This window comes from Taudactylus pleione, unplaced genomic scaffold (genome assembly GCF_031769625.1).
Source record: "Taudactylus pleione unplaced genomic scaffold, aTauple2 ptg000041l, whole genome shotgun sequence".
NCBI classification, from domain to species: Eukaryota; Metazoa; Chordata; class Amphibia; order Anura; family Myobatrachidae; genus Taudactylus; species Taudactylus pleione.
Window position 1 is genome coordinate 72,923,161 of NW_028284443.1, and position 24,596 is coordinate 72,947,756.

Here is a 24,596-nt window from a genome sequence, read left to right on the forward strand (position 1 = left end):
CAGTTGCTCTTGTTATAGGTTGATTGTGACAATGTCACATTGATGTCCTTAAGGCCGGCCTCTAGACATTTATGGTGTACTCAAAGCGTGGAGAAGTATAATAAATAAAATAACACTCGGTGAGTAAGGTTCCTGCAAGATGCGCTGAAATATGTGGCTGCAAATAACTATCACAGTTTCCATACCACCCAGCAGGTCACATGTTCCAGGTCAGCCAACAGGTGCACAGGGAGTGTTCACCAACTGTCACATTTTCCAGAGAACAATGGTACTGCATTGTAAATGGCAGGCGGATGTTTTGCCACATAACTCTGAAACTAAGCAACCAATTACAACACCTATATTTTTTGGCAAATCTATGGCCCAAGAACTTTAATGTGACATATGATGTGCCCTGCGTAGACAACAGCATCATAGAAATGTCACTCAAAGTCGTCCTTCTGCTATTAATATATAGATACCATCACAGATAAATCTGTGCCTTGAAGTTAATATCTCCCCTTGTATTTTAAACTAATAACACAAATTTGTAATTTTAAGATTCATATTTACATCACCAAATATTCATATATAATTTATTTTCCAGGTCAGCCAACAGGTGCACAGGGAGTGTTCACCAACTGTCACATTTTCCAGAGAACAATGGTAATGCATTGTAAATGACAGGCGGATGTTTTGCCACATAGCTCTGAAACTAAGCAACCAATTACAACACCTATATTTTTTGGCAAATCTATGGCCCAAGAACTTTAATGTGACATATGATGTGCCCTGCTTAGACAACAGCATCATAGAAATATGTCACTCAAAGTCTTCTGCTATTAATATATAGATACCATCACAGATAAATCTGAGCCTTGAAGTTAATATCTCCCCCTGTATTTTAAACTAATAACACAAATTTGTAATTTTAAGATTCATATTTACATCACCAAATATTCATATATAATTTATTTTCTTAAGAGTGTTTTTTTTGCCCTTTGCAAAAAAGCTCTCTTTATTTGTGTAAATTGTATACCAAAAACCTTAAGGAACACCGCAAACACATTCATTTCTGAATTGTTCTCTAAATATCACATATTGTTGGCACTTTATCATTACCATCCTACTAATGTCATATATAACATTGATATTGAACAACCTTTGTGATTAACTTTATCCTGTGCGGAATCTCAGCATACCCTCTTTGATACATTGGTTAATATTGCAAGGTAGTTTGTTTTTAGAGGTACGATCCCAGTTATTTACCAGTGAATATTCCATGTGGTCCTCCAGTAACTCAAGAGTTCACTTTGCAAAATCACTCTATGGGGAAGATTTATATGGCTGCTACTGCAAAATGAAAGACTCTCTCTTTTAGAAACATTTGACTTCTGATTTAATCCCAGGAGAATGCCACCTACATTTTTTTGTGTAAGCCAGTCAGTCACCAAGCTCAAAACTGTAAGGGCTCAATTCAATTAGGCCCAATGCAAAATCACTCATTCTAGCGCCATGTATGAGTGATTTGCAGTTCACACAAATTCAGAATATACAATAGACAATTTGTGCATTTTAATATGCATCCCTATGGGGCTGTTGACTAAAATGCACAATGTAGGGGCAACGGCACATCACTCCTAATTGAATTGACGGTTGTGTGTCCACTAACAGATAAATGTTGGATTTATTGGGATGTGGTGATAATCCCGACCACGGGGATTCCGGCGCTCAGAATGCTGGTGCCGGATTCCCCGTCAGCTGTCAGAAATCTGAAGGTAAGTAGCCGGGTTAAGGGGAGAGTTAGGCACTAAGAGAGGAGGTTAGGATACCGACCGACAGGTGTCTGTATCCTAACCCTGTCTGGATGCTGGCGTCAGGATTTTGACTGCCGGGATCCCGTACCGAACCAGATTTATCTTACAGAAACACACCGCATTTTACATCTTCCTTTGTGTTATAATAGATTTACATCTCACCATATTAGACAGCTTGTGTACTTGTTACATTTTTTTTTTACACAAAGATTAAATAAAATTTATAAAATGACTAGTGAATAATAATAAAAAAAAGTAAATAATACCATTGGCACCCAAATACACATGATTGCAAAGTAGGTCATGTTACACTAAATTTGCCCAGAATTGTTGTGTGTGTCCAAAATGAGTGCATGGTTCGGTCACAAAACAAGAAGGATGGACATTAAGTTGATTGGGCGACTACATTGTTTGGCCTGCTCACTTGACCACTGGATCAGTTCCATATGTACAAATTTAAACCAGATTCAGTCATTGATAACTTCTTCACAGAGATGCCACAGACGAATGAAGGAAGGTGTCCACAATCCCCCAAGAACAATTTTAGGGATGTGTTTTAAGTCTGTTTGCTGCTCGAAGTTCAAAATAAAGAAGGGACTGAATAATAAAATATACAATCATGTTTCCAATTAACCCTACATGTCCATAAATGTATAAAATAATGCACTGTATGATTTGGCGACAGATAGGTCTAGCCCACTAGAACGCTATCACTGCATGCAGGTCAGTATGGGCATATGGACATGTGCTAAAGGTTGGTGTAGCCCACTGTAATGTTCTCTGCATACAGGTATCAATGTTAAATTCTAGCTCTGCAAAAAAAAAAAAAAAAAGTAATACACTTGTAATTTAATAGACTTTGGGCCTGATTCACTACGGATCGCAATTCTGCTTATACGCACGCACCGCAGTTGCCAATATCAGCGGTGCTATTTAAATGTTTGCATTCACATTGCAAACGCAGCCAGACATAAGGACGCCCACTTCCCCTTACTCACATCTATATATTAGGGCAACATAGCGAAACAATCTGTAACATCGGACCCAGACGCACAGTTAAGGAAGCCCAGACCTCACTGAGGAATTGCTAACTTCTGCGCACGCTATGAGACCTCAGGAGGAGTCTGGTATCGCAGTGGCTAATTTATGCACGCCCATGCAACGGTGTTGAAACGCACTGGCGCACCTGCATTCGCCTGACCCCCCCCCCCCCCCCCATCACTCTGCTCTGGGTCTGTGTAGCCTCTACAAACGCAGTTCCCATCGCAATTGCTATTTCATGCATGCACAGTGCAAATTAATCGACCAAATGAGTGCGTATATTAGCAACTGCATTCCTTGCTGAATCAGGCCCATGGACTGTGGGGGTGATTCAATGCTGTACGGAACTGTAAAGCTGCATGCAAGCAGCTTTGCAATTCCGTCCTTGCAAATATGCAAATGCAGCAAGAAGTGTCTGACACCCCCTGCTGCATTTCAGATAACCATCGCGACAGCTGAGTAAGCCTCAGCTTGTGCAGGTTGGTCGGCTTGGGAGGCCAGGAAACGGAGTCTGTGAATGCAGCCCCTGGCCTTGCCACTCCCGGAAAACAGGACAGACCCATCCCCGCACCGACACTTAATTGCCTCTGCCTGTCAATCAGGCAGAGGCATAGCAGGGGCTGCACACGCACATAATTCCTGATAATCGGGATCTGCATTCAGAATCAGCCCATGTTCTCTAAAAGAAAAAACTGCTATATGTTAATTACTGTACATACTTTTACATTTTAAAAAAACCTATTACGCCAAGAAGTCCTAACACAGTGCAACACCACATGCCTGTACTTAATAAAAACATACATACTATACAGTATTGATGACTTTCTATAGTTTGACTAGGTTTTAAATAGCAATGCATAACATTAAACAATACTGGTATTACTGCAAAATAGTATCTCATTACATATTTTGAAAGGAATTTTAGGTCATGTAGTTTCATACTATGTAACACCCAATGGATGAAAATTTTTCATACTTTCCCTATCATAGGTCAAAAGCACAAACAATGCCTAATTAGATACTCTGCGAGTTAATGTGTGTGCATATAGAATGTTAATCTACCAGATGTATAATGAACATAACCTAGATCTCTGTAACATGAGCTCCACCATGTGGTCACAAGACAAAATATGTCAGATAATTATTTCAAAAGATTCACAAATGTGTGATGCACCTGCCAGAGTTTGTTTTGGGATTTTTTTTCCCTGCCCATCAAAGTATAAAAAACTTATCATTTTGGAACCTAACAACTGAATGTCCCAAAGCAATCTTATGATTTTCCATATTAATTTTGGAAAATGGAACAGACATTTCAGGAACAAAGGAAGCAAAAATTAGTTAGAGCAAGTCAAACGACTGTTCGGGGCCAACTACCGACACAGGGGCACTTGGCATGCAAACAATTTTGGAAAGTCAATCTCTCCCTGACTTAAGTGTACTAGACTCTACAAACAAACACACATAAGTCACAAGATCATGTTAGGGATGCAGTCACCTGGCAGCAAATGGCAGCACTTCTCAGCAGCCAATCAATAGTACAAGAGTCCAGTGCCTCGGCACAGGTACCCTGCAGGGTTTTATTTAGCAGCATAAAACAAACAAAACATAAATATAAATCCTAGTGGGTCCAGCTCTAACTTACAGAGTTCCCTCTCTCTGGGTGGAACTCACAATAAAACAGCAATTTTAGTACAGAACTTACAATCACAATGGCCTCTCTATCCGCAGGCCTCAACCTGCTCCCCAGGCAGTGAGAGACAGACTAAAGAAACATCCATCTTTTATCATCCTCTGTCAGTCAAGGTTGCTAATTAGCTAACTGTCTACCAAGCAGAAGCTAGGAGCCTGGGGTATATACATCTCCTCTTGACAACTTCCCCAGTGTTTCTGTCACTTATTCCCCCTTCCTGTTTCTCCCTGTGGAGCGGAACACCTGTAGTTCCCAAACAATAAATGTGGGACAAAGCATCTGCATTAGCCAGTTGGCATCCTGGCCTATGTTCTACTGAGATTTTAAATTTTGCAATGCCAAGAACAATCTTGTTATTCTCCCATTGCGCTCTTTATTCGCAGACATCCACTTTATTAATCAAAATCTAAATTTTCTCCCCAAAAGATAGTACCTTAGTGTTTCTAATGATCATTTAATTGCCTATGTTTCTTTTTCATCAGTGGCATAGTTTCTCTCATGTGTATTCAAATACTTTGCTGTAAGACAACACAACACTTATCCCTACAACTTTTGCATCTGTCTGCATGACAAATTAATTTTTAAAGTCAGGTGTCATCAAAACCGGTTGGGTGGTCAGTGCTGCCTTCAATGCCTGAAAAGCCTTTTCTGCCTCAGGAATCTACTTAACCATAACTGAATGTTTACCTTGGTAAGGTCAAAGTGACAGCAATGGTGGCAAAATTGGGTATAAACCTTCAGTAATACCCTTTGATTCCCAAAAAAGCTGTCACCTGCTTTTTATTAAGCGGTTGTGGTCAATTTTGTATTGCCTCAATTTTATTAAGTTGGGGCCATATCAAACATCTGCCTATGGTGTTTCCAAGATACTTCACCTCTTCCATCCCTTAGCAACACTTTTTCGATTGGGTTAGCTGTCAATCCTGCCTCAAGGATGGAGTCCAACACTGTTTGTAACCTGGGTAAGTGAGACTGGCAATCAGCATTATAGATCACTACATCATACTGCCGATGGGGCCTTAGAATTTTATCCATCATTCTCTGAAAGTGGGGTGCCTGCCCCATGTTACCCAAAGGGCAACATCTTATATTAAAACAGACTGTGCAGAAAAAGCTGTCTTTTCTTTTGCATTGTCAGTCAACGGCACATGCCAGTACACCTTGGGTAAGTCTACAGTGATTAAGTACAGTGCTGTTCCCAGACTTTTTTTTTTTTTTTTTTTTAAATAGAATTGGTTTCTTAATGAAGATTACTGTGCCCCACTCAGCCTTTTTCTGCTAATCTTAAAAGTTGCGCAATATCTCCAGCCCCTTCCCCCGTATCTCTCCAACAGCCTCAGCATCCCCCCACCCTGTGTCTCTCCAAAGGCCTCAGATTCCCCCGTGTCTCTACAACGGCCTCAGACTCCCCCCGTGTCTCTCCAATGGCCTCAGACTCCCCCCTGTGTCTCTCCAACGGCCTCAGATCTTCCCCCGTGTTACTCCATGTCCTCAGATCTTTCAGTGTCACTCCATGGCCTCAGATCTTCCACAGTGTCACTCCATGGCCTCAGATCTTCCACAGTGTCACTCCATGGGTTCAGATCCCTTACGTGTCTCTCCACAGACACAGGTTTCCTCCATGTCTCTCCATAGCCACAGCATTCTCCCACCCCATGTTTCTCCAGAATCCTCAGCTTCCCTTCCCAACCTGTGTCTCTCCATGGCCTCAGATGCCTTCCCTGTGTCTCTTTTTAGACAGCTTCCTCCATGTCACTCCATAGCACAGCATTACCCCCACCCTGCGTCTCTCCATAGCCACCACATTCCCCATTCCTGTGTCTCTTCATTGCCTAACCCACCATGCCCCCCTCCTAACAGGAATTGGGGAGGTTAAGATGAAGTGAAATTGACTTCATATATGAGTGTTAACTTATCTAAGGAGAGGGAGATATTTAATTGAGTATACTTTGTATACTCTAATTATTTTTTTATACATGTCAAAACCATATATCTTATTTATGTAATCTAATATTAATTTAGCAGGAACATATAAATGTGTGCGATACCCCCATAATGGGACATCACTTTGCTTGAGATATTAGACTGCCGACTGTGGTACCCCATCAATAGTATATAGGAGTTTGTGTATAATGTCTGTCACAAGCGTGGGATTTTGAGACTGTGTTCCCGGGCTGGGTCTTGGACCTGTATTGTTTGACTCAGATGTTCTCTAGAGGAGACTTGGCTTAATGAAGTTTCTCCGCATGACAGAATGTAGAAGACTGGTAGAAAGTTGGTAATACACGGAGACTACTAGATGCGGCTGGGTAGCCATAACGTGATAGGTGGTAGCATAGAAGCTACTTGATGCAGCTGGGTAGCCGTAAGGTGATGGGTGGTAGCACGAAAGCTACTTGATGCGGCTGGGTAGCTGTAAGATGATGGGTGGTAGCACGGAAGCTACTTGATGGGGCTGGGTAGCCGTGAGATGAATGGTGGCAGTACGGACTGCTTGGAGCGGCTGGGAAGCCGTGAGGTGAATGGTGGCAGTACGGACTGCTTGGAGCAGCTGGGAAACCTTGAGGTGAAGGGTGGCAGTACGGACTGCTTGGAGCGGCTGGGAAGCCGTGAGGTGAAAAGATTACTAGCTGGCAGTAATACTTTTAGGGACCACAGTGAAGAGGCTCACTTAGAAAAACTAAGGGACTTGTTGCACTGGCAACTAGTGAGAGGAACAGGGAATCCTTTTATAGGATCTACTGGATGCAGATTGGCTGAGAAGGAAGCGAACCATTCTCAATGGTGGTAGTGGAGTCACATGGGCAAATCCAAGATGGCCACACCCATGGACTGGAGGAAAGCATCTCCTGGAGGTGAGCATTGGAGCCGAGGCAGACAGCAGGAGCCGGCGGGGAAGCAAGAAGACAGCGGGACCCGCCGGAGATGACAGGAGCGGGACCTGCACCAAAGAGAGAAGATGCCACTGCACATCGTGGGAGCCGGACACCGCGGATCAGCACCCGCAAAAGGTAAGTGACGGGGTCTGACCCTGGGATCTCTGAAGCGGGCTGTGACAATGTCATTTAACCTTCTGTTTGTTTACTGTTTGTAGTTCTGTGCCCCACAAGGGTGACACATAGCCCACACCTGAATGCCCCGCATAGGGGTCAAAAATATAACAAACCCTCTCCCCCATCATTAGCAGGACTAAGGACATCCTTCCCATGTACGGAGCAGGAGGAATCCCAGATGATTATAAAAAAAAGCCCACACTGACCATTGGGGGAGTTTTCTGAGGCAGCGGTACAGTGGAGGGAGCTGCGTTGCATCTCTCAGTGGCAGCTGATTGTGAACAGCATCGGGGAGACCGACGACTGTGTGAGGAGAGCCAGGAGTGACTCATTGCAAGAGCCGGCACCTCAGCACAGAGCAGCGCAGCAGCCTGAGGTAGCGGTCTGATCGAAGACCCACCTCAGAGTGAGGAGACTTCTGAGCGACAGATCTAGGACTGAGTGAGATGAGTCACCAGAGATGAGAAATGAGTCTTGCGGACCTGCTGCTAAACGGAGAAATCTAGAGACTACTGGGGATTAAAGATCCGATTCAGAGGCAAAGCCCCATCTGTGAAGCCTGCCACGGCGCTAGGTACCAAGCCCTGCCCTTGTTACATCTCTACCAATTACCTATTATTACGCAGACCTTATAAAACAGTTATTAAGCATGCTCTCACATGCAGGGAAGAATAGCTGCAGTGGTGCAGATAGTGAGAAAACAGAACAAAGCGTGTACAATTGTAATGCCCAATTACGCACCTTTGCTCCTGGTGGCAGAGAGTTTATTTTGGTTCCCATGGTAGAAAGTACATTTTGGCCAAGTGGCAAGAACCATTTGAAGTCATAGAAAATGTGGGTGTGGTTAATTATAAAGTGTACCAGTCTTGGGAAAAAAAAGCCCAGAACAGATCTACCATGTAAATCTTATAAAACATTGGAAGGATAGAGTAGCTCTGAAAGCCCCTCTGGTAACTGCAGTACCTTTGGTCCCTGAAGTAATAATTGCTGGAATATTTTCAACTGTTCAACAAGCATACCTTATAAATCAGTCATTAAACATGATAATCACTGAACCAGGTTAACTTAAAGCCCTGTACAATACCAGAAGCCCAACAGGAATCTGTGTCTAAAGTGTTTAAAAAGTATCTAAAGTTAATTTCACACAATCAAAATTCCTAAAGCTTTAGGGGAGGCCTAGGCGGCCCTCAGACCCTCGGCTGTTCACTTAATTTCCACTCCATAACATTGTGAAAGGGGCATTTGTGCACATGGTATTAATTGCGAGTCATATACATGTTTTAACTTTCTTTCACGTTTCTCTAATTTTGTATTTATAATGTATGTTTGAGTCTCAATAAGTTATAAGAATTCAGTCAGAATTTTAAATAAATTTCCAGGGGAGCCATTTCTTATTTAATTTGCCCATCACCTTGCCTCTGGTAATGAGACAAGCGGACTTCTATAATGTGGCCAGGTCTAACACTGTTCTTCTATATGACTTAGTAACCATCAATTGTTGCACATCTTCTCCTTTACTAGACACTTGATGCAACAAATCTTGACATACTGTCATGTGAGGGTAGGTCTAATCATTTGATGCTCATTAACCAGAGTCCGCCCCTCCCCCACCTTTGGATTGTTGTGTTGTTAACAGACAAAGAAGAAAAGGTGGTTTATGGAGGCATTATAAGATTTTTTAATCCAAAACCAGAATTCATAAGAATTTTTTCACATTTCATCAAAAGAGAAAGAAAAAAAAAAGATCAGCTGTACATTGCAATTCACCAAAAAGACATGGCAATATAGAGTATATATAGTCAAGATTTCTGTATTGTGCATCACTCTCCATTGGTGACATAAGAGGCAGGACATTGAAACTCAAAGAAAGTTTGGCTGAAGTCTCTTAGGTAATATAAAAGCTTAATGTAAATGTATGGATTGAATACTAACACAAGATCATGCTTAATGATATCAATGCCATCTTATATGGAAAGATTCATCTTTACAATGTATTTTGCATGCAGTCATATGCCTCAGGAGGTGAAAATAGGGTTTTGAAGTTTGTGATGCAAAGGAAACATACTCAATGGCATAATTAATTAAATCTTAATGTACAGTAATAGCAAAGTTATTTATATTGACAGTGCAAATATATAATTGTATTATGGAAGTAAAGTTTTGTCATTATGAAAGAGATTTGTTTGCTAAAGGAATTGGAGTTAGATACTGAAAGCAACAGTGCCTCAGCATGCCTATCACAGCTATAAACAGTGACGATGCCTAAAGAAAACCCCTCCCTTTTAACTCATTGCCCTGTATTAAATAAAAAAAACACACACACCAACAAAAAAATAAAGACAAAAGAAACAAAGCAAAAAACACAATTCAAATCATCACATACAAATATACCTGACAAGTAAATACTCACAGACACATATTCGGGAATGGACAGCTGCTCCTCAGGAAGACCACTCAGCTCATCATACATTCCCTTTGTAAGGTCCAAGTCACGCAAATTACAACGTATATTCCCTGCACGCGCTCTCAATTGCTGATTTGTCTCTTCGGACTGCTTAAGTCGTGACAAAATGGTTTCCATTTCCTTTTTCATCAGTTCTTGATGTTTCCTAGTTAAATAAAAATGTAAATTCTCAACACCGTTTCTAGATACACATTATCTAAGCTCTGTACACTACCAACTAAATTATACTATATAAATATATAAAGCATTTAAACTTTGTGAAGACTGGATGCAAGTGATACAATAGTGCCGAGGAGTGACAGCATACCAAAAACAAGGGTCTATTGGACCATCATATTTATTTAGCTGAAAATGAGCTTTTCTCAATGCCCACCTTTTCCCATTGTGAAATAATTTGCTCCTTCAGTCTTCAATATGCTAACACCACACAAAACTACCTCCTCCTCCCTGAACTCTCCCTTCCTACTTCATATGACCAACTGATTGTCTGCCATCTTCATATGAATGTAGCAAAACTCCTCAGCTATCAGTCACTACCTCCTCACCATTAACAACACGTTCCTTAGTCTCAGTATGTGGCAGTCACTTGTCTCAGCCCTCTGCTTTACTCCTCTAGCAGTCATGTAGTGTACAACTCAAAAATATTGCTAGAGTATATCTTTTTCATATCAATGGTACAACTCAACTCTTATTCATGCACCCATTTTCTTCTGCCTTAACTACTGCACCCTCTCACCTTACCCACCTGCTTTTATCCATCCTAAACACTGTGGTAAGACTAATCTACCTCCCTCAGGGGCCTATTCATTAAACCTAAAAATTCTCTAGAGATAATTAGGTTTAGAACTCGCATGGAGTTCTACCTAATTATAGGTGGAATTTATCATTCCACCTCTCTATAAGTATCTATTCCGAAAAGCTGTCATTTTTGCGATGACAGCTTTTCGGGAAATAGATACTTTTCCCTCTCTACACTACCTTATCGCATCTGGAAACAGTGCTGCGCATGCGCTGTTACATCTGTAAAACCAGCGCATGCGCAGCACTGCCTACAGATGCATTATCGACACAGGTTCCTTTTCTTCCCTGCTTGACTCACTTCTCTCCCCTATCCTCTCACTCTCCTGCCCTGAACAAGCCACCTCCCTATACAATGCCTTCCTTACTTCTGCTCTGGACTCTGTTGCCCCAGCATTCACTATTCACACTCGCAGATCTACTCCTCAACCCTGGCATTCCAAATGCACCAGATACCTGCAAAAGTGTTCTCGAACTGCCGAGCGACAGTGGAGAAGATCACGCTCTAAGGCAGATTTTCTCCATTTCAAATTTATGCTCTCATCCTTTAGTGCTGCGCTCTCCCTCTCTAAACAGTCATACTTTAAGAACCTCATCTCCTCTCAGTCCTCTAATCCCCAGCGTCTCTTCACTACTTTCAACTCCCTCCTTCGCCCACCCCCTCCTCGTCTCCCCTCCTTGCTCACTGCCCTTGACTTTGCTACCTACTTTACATCTAAAATTGATTCCATACGTCAGGACATCATATCCAACCAGTCCCCCAGCTCTCCACCTCCTCCTTTCCCTAGTCACCCCTCCCCATCAACTTTACCAACTCTAACATCCTTCTCCCCTGTATCTGGAGAGGAAGTCATGGCCCTCATCCGGTCCTCCCCCCCTTCCACCTCCCCCCTTGATCCCATCCCCTCCCGCCTCCTCCGCTTCCTCTCTCTCAGCCTGCTCCCATCTTGCCCACCTCATTAACCTCTCCCTCTCATCAGGCACTGTTCCTTCTGCATTCAAACATGCCCTTGTCTCCCCCATTCTTAAAAAACCTACCCTTGATCCTAACCTTCTTTCTAACTACCGACCCATCTCTCTCCTCCCCTTTGCCTCCAAACTCCTTGAGCGGATTGTCTACAACAGCCTTACCACTTTTCTTTCCTCCCACTCCCTCCTTGACCCTTTTCAGTCCGGCTTCCGTTCTCTCCACTCCACTGAAACTGCCCTCACAAAAGTCAGCAATGACCTCCTTGCTGCCAAATCCCAAGGCCACTACTCTCTTCTCATTCTCCTTGATCTCTCTGCTGCTTTTGACACTGTGGACCACCCTCTCCTGCTGAATATCCTTCACTCCCTTGGTCTACGTGAAACTGCCCTCTCCTGGCTGTCATCCTACCTCTCTGACCGATCTTTTTCAGTTTCCTCTCACGACTCCTCTTCCCCCCCACAGCCTCTTACAGTAGGTGTTCCCCAAGGTTCTATTCTTGGTCCTCTCCTATTCTCCCTCTATACTTCCTCTCTAGGTGAACTCATCATCTCTTTTGACCTCCATTATCATCTCTATGCTGATGATACTCAAATCTACCTTTCCTCCCCTGATCTCTCCCCCTCTCTTCTGACTCGTATCTCCAACTGTCTCTCTGCTGTCTCTTCCTGGATGTCCCAGCGATTTCTTAAACTTAATATGTCTAAGACAGAGCTAATCATCTTCCCACCCTCCTACATCACCTCACTTCCCACTATTTCTTTATCAATTGATGGAATAACTATCTCATCTAGTCCCAAGGTGCGCTGTCTTGGAGTTATCCTGGACTCATCCCTCTCCTTCAAACCACATATCCAGAACCTTTCACAGTCCTGTCGTTTCCATCTCAAAAATATTTCTAAGATCAGACCCTATCTCACCCAGGATGCTACTAAAACCCTCATACACTCACTGGTCATCTCCAGATTGGACTATTGTAACCTCCTCCTATCTGGCCTCCCCAAATCCCATCTCTCTCCTCTCCAGTCTATCCTTAATGCTGCTGCTCGGCTCATCTTCCTCTCCAAACATTCTGCATCTGCCTCCCCTCTCCTACAAGCCCTACACTGGCTCCCCTTCCCTTTCAGAGTCCAATTTAAGGTTCTCACGCTCGCTCACAAAGCCCTCACCCAATCTTCTCCCATATACATCTCTGATCTCATCTCCCTTCACGCTCCTCTCCGCCCTCTTCGCTCAACTAATGCACGCCGCCTTTCATGCCAGCTGGTTACTTCCTCCCACTCCCGCCTCCAAGATTTTGCCCGCACTGCTCCCCACCTCTGGAACTCTCTCCCACTCCGCATCAGACTCTCCACCTGTTTGCAATCCTTCAAACGGGCTCTCAAGACCCACTACTTCATCAAAGCCTTCCAGCTATCATTCTAACTCCTTGCTACATGCTCCTTCGTCCCCATCTGTGTCAACCCAGTTTGTCTTCCCCCACCTTTTTAGAATGTAAGCTCTCACGAGCAGGGCCATCTACCCTCTTGTGCTTCTCCTTACTATAGTGTCATTTACTTCTTACTCACCACTAGGGCACCTAACACTTGGTTGCTTATGCTCTGTTGCTTATTTGGGTGATATGGTCACTAATGTAGCAATATATATTATCCATGTCCAGTATTGTATTGTTCTGTAAGTCACTTGTATACAATTTGTTTTTGTACTTTGTAAGGCACTGCGGAACACTTGTGGCGCCATATAAATAAATGATAATAATAATAATTAAGTTTGTGTACTCCCCCGACCCCCCTACGCTCACCCCCCCCCCCCCCCCGACTTACCTGTCCGCGCAGCAGCCTCCGGCTCCGTCCTGCTGGTCTGCCATGAGGACGGAGCAGAGCGCCGGAGGGACTCGTCGGGGGACCTGCACACGCAGATACAGGTAAGTCGATTCTGCTATTCGCCACCTCACAGTGGCGAATAGTAACTGCATCAAATTCCGAAAATTCATAATTTTCGGAATTTGACGAATACCACAATTTCCACATCCCCATACTAATGTACCCATACTAATGCACTAATGTATGGGGAGTGTGGAAATTAACGCAGGGGAACTTAGCAAGGAGATATCTGTGATATCTCCTGTGCTAAGTCTGTTCATGAATACCAAAATAACGTTATTTAAGGAAAATGTCCTTAAAAACGTTATTTTAGTGTTGATGAATAGGCCCCTTAGTCTACACATCTACTGCATCACTGCACTGGCTCCCCATAACTTCCTATTGCAAATTACCTACTCACACTTTCATACAGATGTGTCCTCATACACTATTACTGCAGTCGCATCAAACAGCCCTGCTCGATGCACCAAGTCCAGTCTGACTCGACTCGCGCCAAGAGTCTCTTTCAACCAAAAATGTATTTCAGGGAAATATTTAGCAACCTGCGGGTTTATAGCAGTGGATGTGTTGCCCATAGCAACCAATCCAATTCTACTAATCATTTACCTAGCACCTTCTAGAAGATAATAGCTTGAATCTGATGGGTATCAGTATACTAGGCTGTATTATTCTATCAAGATGGTCATCAGTGTACCAGAATATATTATACTAGGATAGTTATCTGTATATTATACAAGGATGTCATCAGTATAGTATAATGTATTATATAGGATGCCTTATGCAAAGATCATGGGATGTATTATACAAAGATCTTTATCTGTATAGTAGGATGTAATATACCAGGATGGTGATCGGTATCCTAGTTATCAATATACATTATACAAAGATGGTCATCAGTATACCAAGATGCATTATATTAGGATGGGTACCAGTATACTGAGATGTATTATGTGAAGATGGTCATTAGTATATTAGGATGCATAATACAAGGGCGGTCATCAGTATATTAGAATGCATTATATAAGGGTAGTTATCAGTAAACTAGGAAAAAATTACACAAGAATGAATACCATTATACTAGGATGTAGTATGCCAGGATGGTCATCAGTATCCTAGTTATCAGTATACTAGGATGTATTATACAAGGACGATTATCAGTATACTAGGATGTATTATACAAGGACGGTTATCAGTATACTAGGATGTATTATACAAGGATGGTTATCAGTATACTAGGATGTATTATACAAGGATGGTTATCAGTATACTAGGATGTATTATACAAGGATGGTTATCAGTATACTAGGATGCATTATACAAGGATGGTTATCAGTATACTAGGATGCATTATACAAGGATGGTCATCATAATATTACAGGGGTTCCCAACCATGGTCCTCAAGGCACACTAACAGCCCTGGTTTTAAGGATAGTCATACTTAAGCACAGGTGACTTAATTAGTACCTCAGTTATTTTGATTTAACCATCTGTGGTTAAGCATGGATATCACTAAAACCAGGACTGTTGGTGTGCCTTGAGGACCGAGGTTGGGAATCACTGGTATATTAGGATGCATTATACTAGGATGGTCATCAGCATATTAGGATGCATTATACAAGGGTGGTCATCAGTATATTAGAATGTATTATATAAGGGTGGTCATCAGTATATTAGAATGCATTATATAAGGGTGGTCATCAGTATATTAGAATGCATTATATAAGGGTGGTCATCAGTATATTAGAATGCATTATATAAGGGTAGTTATCAGTAAACTAGGAAAAAATTACACAAGAATGAATACCATTATACTAGGATGTAGTATGCCAGGATGGTCATCAGTATCCTAGTTATCAGTATACTAGGATGTATTATACAAGGATGGTTATCAGTATACTAGGATATATTATACAAGGATGATTATCAGTATACCAGGGCCGAAACTAGGATATCTGTCACCCGGTGCAAGGCACCTCCCTTCCTGTACCTGAATTTTGTCCTTGCTCCTCCATAAGACAGTGCACTACTCAGACATCCCTGGTATAGTGACTTACATTATTCCACACACCATAATGCCCATTACACATTATGCCACACACTGTAATGCCTATTACCAAAGTGCCACTTACATATTTGCCCGACACCATTTTATGCCCCACAGTAAGGCTTCTAATTATTTTAAAATTACCTGCTCGTTGTCAGGGGTTTTATGCTCATTACTATTTCCATGCTCGTTGCCATGGAGTTTATGCTCGTTGCCATGGGGTTTCATGCTCGTTGCCATGGGGTTCCATGCTCGTTGCCATGGGGTTCCATGCTCGTTGCCATGGGGTTCCATGCTCGTTGCCATGGGGTTCCATGCTCATTGCCAGGGTTTTCATGCTCGTTGCCAGGAGGTTTATACTCGTGGCCAGGGGTTACATGCTCATTGCCATGGGGTTTATGCTTTTTGCCAGGGGTTACATTCTCATTGCCAGGGGGTTTCATACTACTTGTCATGGGGTTTCATGCTCGTTGCCAGGGGGGTTTATGCTCGTTGCCAGGGGATTTCACGGGAGATGATACAGCTTTCAGCATCTTCTCCCGGCAGCGCCAGTGTTCCCGGCACTTCCGTGTGCATTGCGCTGGCCTAACAGACACTAGAGGTCCAATAGGACCTCTAGCATCTGTCTTCTCCTTGGCGGTGGCCATTTTTGGATGGCCGTTTTCAGCAGAGTCCATGCGGACGGCTGGTCCGCATGGAATCTGCTTAAAACGGCCATGCAAAAAGGGCCACTGCCAAGGAGACAGACACTAGAGGTCCAGTAAGTACCTCTAGCATTTGTCTCCTCTTTGGCGGCAGCCATTTTTTAATGGCCATTTTCTGAATATGCAGCCCCCAAGCCACCATGAGTCAGGCTTTTTTCACCCCCTGCATTCCGGCACCCGGTGCACGTGCACCTCTAGCCCCCCCTAGTTGCGGCCCTGAGTACACTAGGATGTATTATACAAGGATGGTTATCAGTATACTAGGATGCATTATACAAGGGTGGTCATCAGTATATTAGAATGTATTATATAAGGGTAGTTATCAGTAAACTAGGAAAAAATTACACAAGAATGAATACCATTATACTAGGATGTAGTATGCCAGGATGGACATCAGTATCCTAGTTATCAGTATACTAGGATATATTATACAAGGATGGTTATCAGTATACTAGGCTGTATTATACAAGGATGGTTATCAGTATACTAGGATGTATTATACAAGGATGGTTATCAGTATACTAGGATGTATTATATCAGGATAGTTATAGGTTACTAGGATTTATGGTGCTGGATGGTCATAAGTATACTAGAAAGCATTATACTAGGACAGGTATCAGTTTATTAGAATTATATCCTACCTGGCATCCTCCTGCTGGATTTTGGTTTGTGTGTCAAGTCTTAGGGCCAGTAATTGCTTCTGATGGACTGTATCATTCAACTTCTCTTCAAGCTCTTCAATCTGTGGAAAGTGAAACAGTAAAAAAAGTGAAATATGATTCTTGCATTTGTGAACTATTAGAAAACTCTATAATTGATTTTTAATATATGAATAATGAGGCAAGAAAAACATAATAGATACCAACAATCACAATTCCTCCATTTACGGAAGATATTGATTGCATGATCTGACAAAAGCCTAAAGCCACGCCCGGCTTACCTTCGATCGGTAAGCCGGGTGTCGGGCTCCCGGGGTAGGTCTAATGACAGCCATCGGGATTTCGACGGCTGTCATTAGACATTTGCTGGGATTAGACAGTCAGGATGCTGACGGACGGCTTTCAGACCATCAGCATCCCGACTGCATACCGTTTTCTAACATCTTACCCTTAGGAATATAAGCAGAAAATGTTGTCATAACTCCCCATTTCTTCTTTAGGTCTTTGTTGTAGTATATGCGCTGTCATATGACTTTTTCATTTTTAAAATTCACTTGTTTATATAGTCAATTATTCATTTTAACCTACAACGGCTGAGTCCATAATGGACAATCATTCATATTGGTACCCCTTGCTTAGCTGTTTAGCGTCTCTCAGAAATGGCAATGACCTAATTTGAATGACTTCTACAAGAAACCAATTGTTTTTAAAGTTGCCCATATGATTTTGGAAATGCATTTGGGCCCCAAAATGGCTGCCCAGCTATAATAAAATAAAGTATTATTATACGCAAAAATGAAAGTGTTCATAAGAAGAGAAACATACTTTGGTCAGGTATTCTCCTTTCAAGTTGTCAATCATAAGGTTTTTCTGGGACAACTCTATTTTCAGGAGCTGGAGATTGTGAAGAAGCTCCTTCCTTTCGATCAGCTGCCTGGTGACCTTATTGGAGCCATTCCGCTCCTCTGACGAGGAGATGTCATCTGTTGGCACAGTCGTTTCCAGGCTTATATCCTCTGACTCCAGAGAGCTGGAGATGTTCATTTTTTTCCCCATTTTCCGTGACATATTCAGGCGCTACATTAACCAAACGGGAAATGTTTTACATTGGGGAAAAAATAAATTATTAATCTTCACCTTATTAACTTCTGGGCGACACTATTCCACTCATAGTAACTTGTATTTGCCACTCAGTTAAATGTAATGGTGAAAAGGATTACAAATAATTCCAGAGCATACTCATATTATAAAAAAAAATACAGTATATACATTTTCAAAAGTGTTTCAAATTAAATTATTGACAGAACTAAACGGGGTTGATGTGCCAAGACCATGAACGGTGCTTAAAACTAAAACACATCTATACAGTAACACATGTTTATCAATATGTTACAAAAAGTTGCAACCCACCCCCTAACAAAACAAACAAGCAAAACAATGAAGACTTCAGTTGATGCATAAGAGGCATTTAGACTAAGTATCCTATAGCTCCTCTGCTGTTGGAAACTACAAGCCCCAGCATGCACTGATACTCCGCCAGAGGTACATATAGGAAAATAAGAGAGCACAATCTACTGTGAGATAAGAAGTTGGCATGCTGAGACTTGTAGCTCCCCCAGCAGACTGTAAGAGCACAGACACTGCAGGACATTGGGGGACAGCGCGTATACATATGTATGTTACAGCATGTAAGAGGAAGATGCAGTGTGATGATGATGAGATACATACCTGGCTCCTGGCTCCCGACCACTGCTACTGCCTGCTGCCTATCTGCCGCCACTTCAGCCGCCTCTAACACAGACTGACCACACACTGTACCTGCCTGCAGCGCGCATGCGCACCATAGCCCCGCCCCTCCCTGCCACAAGCGCCGTTACCTGACTCTTCCGTTATACCTCACTCGGACACGTCTCATAGTCAGAAAGACACCGACACACACATTAATCCTAACATGAAGATCACGCTGATCCTCGCCTGTTCTCACTGTTGTTACACCGCGTTGTTGCTCTGTATTCTGTTACTAGGAATAAAGGTCAGCGATTATTGGCTGGGTTGGCCATGTGACTACTGATACTTCCGGGTGTGCGGCTCACCCCTCTTTATGAGATTTTGCTCTGCAGATTGGTCAGTGTCAATGCTTTCCTTTGCCACACGTGGGTGATGCGCATTGCCAGTAGGGTACCCAAGGAAGAAGCGTGAGAACATATGGTGTGATCCAATATTAAGATCAGGTATACACTCACCTGCCTGCCCCTGCCCGGCCGTTGTGTGGCCAGGGTACGTGGTGCCAGTCGTCCTCTCCTAGTGACGGGTTGGAGGTAGTGGCCGGCAGTGACAAGGCTTGTGTTATGAATAAGCCTCCGATGGGAACGCCGAACACAGGGCCAGATGTATTACGCTCTGGAAAGTGATAAACAACCAGCCACTCAGCTCCTAACTGTCATGTTACAGGCTGTGTTAAAAAAAAATGACAGGAACTGATTGGTTGGTCGTTTATCATTCTACACTTTATCACTTTCCAGAGCTTAATACATCTGCTCCACAGACTGTATGTGCTGCACCGAATGTGTCTTATATCTCTGAGAGAGCAATGTAGCAGGCTAGCAACCTGTACACAATCACATACATTTCATGTAATAATCCTTGTTCATGTGCTTTTGTTTCTTAATGTCCATCTTAGAGCTAACCAAGAAAATGTTAAAGTCCAAGACGTTCATGAAGAAGACTCGCTCTGGTGGCATTTTGAAAATCGTCCGAGAACATTACCTGAGGGATGACATCACCTGCGGCTGCCAGGGATGTGATGAATGCCAGCAGGAGAATCCAGTCCTGCAGCTGGAGCCCATTCTGCAAAGTTCCCTTTGTCAATCCCCCCATTACATACTGCCCGACACCAATGTGTTACTGCACCAGGTACAAGAACATATTTTGCAGTTGGTCCATGTTGATTTGTTGTGTTTGATAACAACATAAAATGGTTTGCACAGACATACTGTATTATCATTCTATTTAAAATAGTTCAAAATGCTTCTGCCAACTTCAATCTCTCCCTTTTTGGCATGTGCTCAACCTACAGTACCTTCAGATCAGCATGTCCCATACCACCTTTTATTCTGTAGTACCTCATTGATTTGTTCTTCAGGTTTTCCATAAGGAAGGGGTGAAATATTTCTGGATCTATATTCTAACATTTAGCTAAATCAGTATAACTTTTTTTTAGATCTAATAAAGAAATTCTGTATTAAATAGATAATTCATTCAAATACACAGACTGGCCACATCATACATCTCATATTTTACTTTATTTAGTCACTTGGGAAGCCATAGTACACTGTCCATTGTAGAATACCTTTTTGTATTTCTGCCTGTTTTTACATACCGAAGGTGAAATAGTACTTACTGTCTGAGTAGCAACATAGGAATAAAAAAACTGGGCAGTCATGCACTGACTTCTTGGCTTTTCTTTGAAAGCTAAGTACCAGAATTGTAAATGAGGAGCCAGCAACCTGCACCCTTCAGTGTTTTAGATTTGCATATACTAATATGTGGTTGTTATTTTTATGTACTATAATAGTGTAAAATGTTTATATTACACAGCCCAATATATCAGCATTGCATTATACCAAAGCAATAAGTAGGATTTTTTTTTAAAAGCTCACACATCTTACAATCATCTATTTTTTTTCTTATTCTATCATTCACTCCTTCTGCTTTTATTAGCCAGTTATATTTCAAATTAATTCCACTCCCATATCTCCCATACAAGTAAATCTTATTCAGAACGGTATAGAAATCCAGAACACATCACCTGTCTCCCATCATCCCATACATTTTGTACATGTGACCTATGAAATGCATGTTCTATGTGTAACAAACTAACCGTCATCCATGACCTCTTCCTCTCAAGCAAACTCAACCTTCTGGCGGTAACAGACACATGGGTCACAGAATCTGAGCGTGCCTCGCCTGCAGCCCTTTCACATGGTCTCCATTTCTCCCTCATCCCTAGGCCTAGAAGTAAATTATGCCTTTCCCCACCTTGCAAGTTTACAGTTCTACCAAATGTCCCATAACATTCACATCTTTTGAAATACATGCAGTCCAGACTTTCTACCTAGTGTCTCTACGTGTTGCTATGACCTATTGGTCGCCTGGACCACACCATCCGTTTCATGAATAGTTCTCTGCCTGGATCCCTCGTTTCTTATCCCGTGACCTCCCCACCATCACCATTGGTGATTGCAATTTAGATGCCATGCCATTTGAATTATAATTCTGTTTTTTCCTAGACCTTTCATATAGCTCCCAAGTTTTTAATGTTCTGTCACCTGTTTTCAGATTGATATACTTGAAGACCCTGTCATCCAGAATATGATATTGTTGCAGACTGTCCTCCAGGAAGTAAGACGTCGCAGTGCACCAGTGTATAAACGGATCAGAGATCTTACTAACAACCCTGAAAAGCATTTCTACACATTCACCAATGAGCACCATCGGTAACCTTGGCTAGCATTGTCATTGTCTGCAGATACCCCATAGTAAAATCTTTATTAGTCTCAGAAAGTTTAGAGTTGTATAATTGTTACAGATAAGGGGATATTTCTAATTACTGCTAGGGGATGTATGAGGACACAGATAAGGCTATTATGGTTGTTGGAGGCAGGCCACTGGGAAATAAATGACTACGCCTCTTCCCGAGTTTATCATAAGCCAGAAAAGAGATCACAATAAGAGGAGGAGAGCAGAACCAAAATGAGCTTTCCTGTTTGGCCTAGTCTGGGCCTCTTACAACTTTGCAGATATGGATTTAATTGTAAGTATAAAATATTTATCTGGCCAAGTCCCACTCACCTGCTTCATGGATTGTGTTCATTTATAACCTTGGCGCCTCGTCCAAATGTTAAAAATACATATATATTTAACTTTCTAACATATTTAGCAATATCTTGACTTTCCTTTACATAACAGAGAAACTTACATAGAGCAAGAACAAGGTGAAACCGCTAATGATCGAAATGACAGAGCAATCCGAACAGCAACAAAATGGTACAATGAGCATTTGAAAAAATCTGCAAATCTAAAAAACCAAGAAGTGTTGTTAATAACTAATGATCAAAAAAACAAAGAGAAGGCAATGGAGGAAGGAATTGTAGCATACACCTGTAAGTTTCTATTTCGTCTGCTACTATTGTGATGTGGAATACTTTTATATATTTCATTTTATTAAAGCTTACAGATGTGTCCTCATATACCTAGCCTCAATGCGCCACGCTGCGCGACTTGCATGGCGTGAGTGAGCCGCCAGGTCCCATTTTGAGGAATTTGATTTGCGACGATTGAATATCTGCGTGCACCTGAGTCTGTATTTGAACCACAACGGAACTTGGAATGAAAATATATGTGGCCGCTGTATCGCAGTATTTTGCATGCTCGCATAGTCGCACACAGATATACAAGTGCATTTTCGGCAAAAAAAGTCACGGGAACTGGTGCGACTTCAGCAAAGAGGTGTAAAGACACATCTGTATTTGCTGTTGTCCTTATTACTTTAGATTGAAAGGAGAGGATTTTGCTCTAATTTCCACAGTAATCAGGCATTTATTATTATTATTTACTTAATATTTTTATATAACAGGGATTGACAAACGTCAGGAGCAAGGTAGCTAAAGCTAAGACATTGTTTCTGGCTTGTTATGTCTAGGGGGTTTATTTACTAAGTGTTGGGTTGTAAAAGCCGACACTTCTGTTTGTGTTTATGCCTGATATTTAAAAGGGCAGCAAGACGTGGCTAGTAAAAGCCCATTTAACTATCTGGTATAAACACAAACAAGTGACAGGTTTTACAACCCGACACTTGGTAAATAAACCCCTAAGAGTAATTTCTGTTTAGGTAAAATATAGAGATCTCTCATGTCTCCCAGACTACCTTCTCTATTCTGATTATACATCATCAGCACTGAGCACTGTGCAATCAGACTTTTATTCAGGCACATCTGCCCTGTCCCACTATAGATTATGTTCCCTAGCACAGTTGCACAAACACACTTGGTCCATTTGCTTGTACGTCTCTGATCTATGGGAGGAAATTGGAGAAGCACCTAGAACAAAACACATGCAGATACCCTGCTCATAATACAGCATCATCATCACTTACCTGTAGGAGGACAGAACACTCCACAGCACCAGACGATGAGGTCAGCAAAACGTATACAAAAAGTACAACTATATAAGTTTCACAAGAAAGTGGTGACATGAAAGAAAAGGGTAGGATGGGCCTGCTTATTACAGTATACAGGTAGAGTACAATTCTGAGATGAGAAGGTGGTAAGATTCTACCTAGTAGTATAAGGTGGGCATATGAGAGGCTTTATGTAAAGAGGTTGAGTTTCATAGTAGAAGCATACATACTGTATATACATAAATAACATGTACATTGTTACCATACATGTACATTTGATTCATTCTTTCTGGATTTTTCATAACTTGAATAACTGAATATTATTTAAAATGTTTCACATGTTTTTTGTTTTTTTAGGTGAAGAATACATTAAAAGTTTATTTGCTAATCCTGAACTTGTTGACCGTCTTGCATATGTGTCTGATGAAAAGGTACATGAAAGCTATCCGGAGGCTGTGTGCATGCTACTTGGCTTAGAAGGATAATTCTGTAGTAATAATGCTGATCAATACTTTAGCTAACTGTGTTTTTGTCGTTTTTAGATGATTTAGGTAATAGTAGGAAATGTAGAAAATCGCCTGTTTTGTGCTTTGTTCTCTTATGGCAATTGGGCTTCTGTACATCGGCTGTTTTCTATTGGACTTTTCATTTATAAGGTGCCACAGTGCTCTGCAGCACCAGGTAGTAGGGAAAACAGGGCACACAATAGACAGGGACATACAAGGTAGGTAAAATAAATGCAGGCATGACAACACAAAGGACAGCAAAGGCCCTTCTCATGAGAGGGGTTACATTCTAATGGGAAAGTATTGTACAACTGCACACTGGAGGACCAGTGAATTGTGCAGGGTGTGCTGCTGGTACTCAAAAGTTGCCCTCCTTTTTGTATAGAAATTATAATCTTCTGTAATACTATATTGGAAATTACCACCAAATTGAAAGACGGGATCTCCCACTTTACTGGTCTGATTAGCAGGAACCCGCAGTCCACCACAGCAGTCATTACACAGAATCGTATGTAAACTATATCCACTATTCAATAATCTTTGGATATTTACTTTCCGGCAGCTAACCAAGCTGCATAAGCAGGAGTCTTGTACTCCACAAATTGTTGCATTTGATTTTGATTGTTAATTCATGTAATTATCTGCACATCCTACTTTCTGGACACATACATCCGGTGGCTAACAGCTGCAGGAACATTATTCCTGACTCTACAGGTTATTGCATTTATTGTATTACAGTGGATTATGTATTTGTACTATTTAGACAGTAATAAAAGCAGATTTGTCCGTGATTTTGCATACCTTGAGCATATT

At 41.9% G+C, this 24,596-nt stretch overlaps 2 protein-coding genes across 6 annotated transcripts in view; one reads left to right on the forward strand and one right to left on the reverse strand.

Moving 5' to 3' along the window:
* The window catches only part of PIBF1 (progesterone immunomodulatory binding factor 1), a 276,137-nt gene extending 257,013 nt beyond the window's left edge, over positions 1 to 19,124 (reverse strand). For 3 of the 4 annotated variants that reach the window (XM_088459362.1, XM_088459346.1, XM_088459371.1), the window contains exons 1-4: positions 18,828 to 18,946; positions 17,925 to 18,176; positions 17,082 to 17,182; positions 9,991 to 10,189 (exon numbers count right to left, since the gene is read on the reverse strand). In XM_088459362.1, coding sequence (XP_088315488.1) covers positions 9,991 to 10,189; positions 17,082 to 17,182; positions 17,925 to 18,167 — 543 coding nt within the window. In that variant the 5' untranslated portion in view covers positions 18,168 to 18,176; positions 18,828 to 18,946. Of the gene's footprint in view, positions 1 to 9,990; positions 10,190 to 17,081; positions 17,183 to 17,924; positions 18,177 to 18,827; positions 18,947 to 18,976 lie in introns of those variants that run through there. The other variant, XM_088459353.1, reaches the window with a different exon arrangement.
* DIS3 (DIS3 exosome endoribonuclease and 3'-5' exoribonuclease) overlaps positions 19,036 to 24,596 on the forward strand; it is a 46,914-nt gene continuing 41,353 nt past the window's right edge. Inside the window, exons 1-5 of one of the 2 annotated variants that reach the window (XM_088459339.1) lie at positions 19,036 to 19,131; positions 19,780 to 20,012; positions 21,438 to 21,595; positions 22,068 to 22,261; positions 23,635 to 23,708. In XM_088459339.1, the coding sequence (XP_088315465.1) occupies positions 19,794 to 20,012; positions 21,438 to 21,595; positions 22,068 to 22,261; positions 23,635 to 23,708 (645 nt within the window). In that variant the 5' untranslated portion in view covers positions 19,036 to 19,131; positions 19,780 to 19,793. Of the gene's footprint in view, positions 19,132 to 19,189; positions 19,331 to 19,779; positions 20,013 to 21,437; positions 21,596 to 22,067; positions 22,262 to 23,634; positions 23,709 to 24,596 lie in introns of those variants that run through there. The other variant, XM_088459334.1, reaches the window with a different exon arrangement.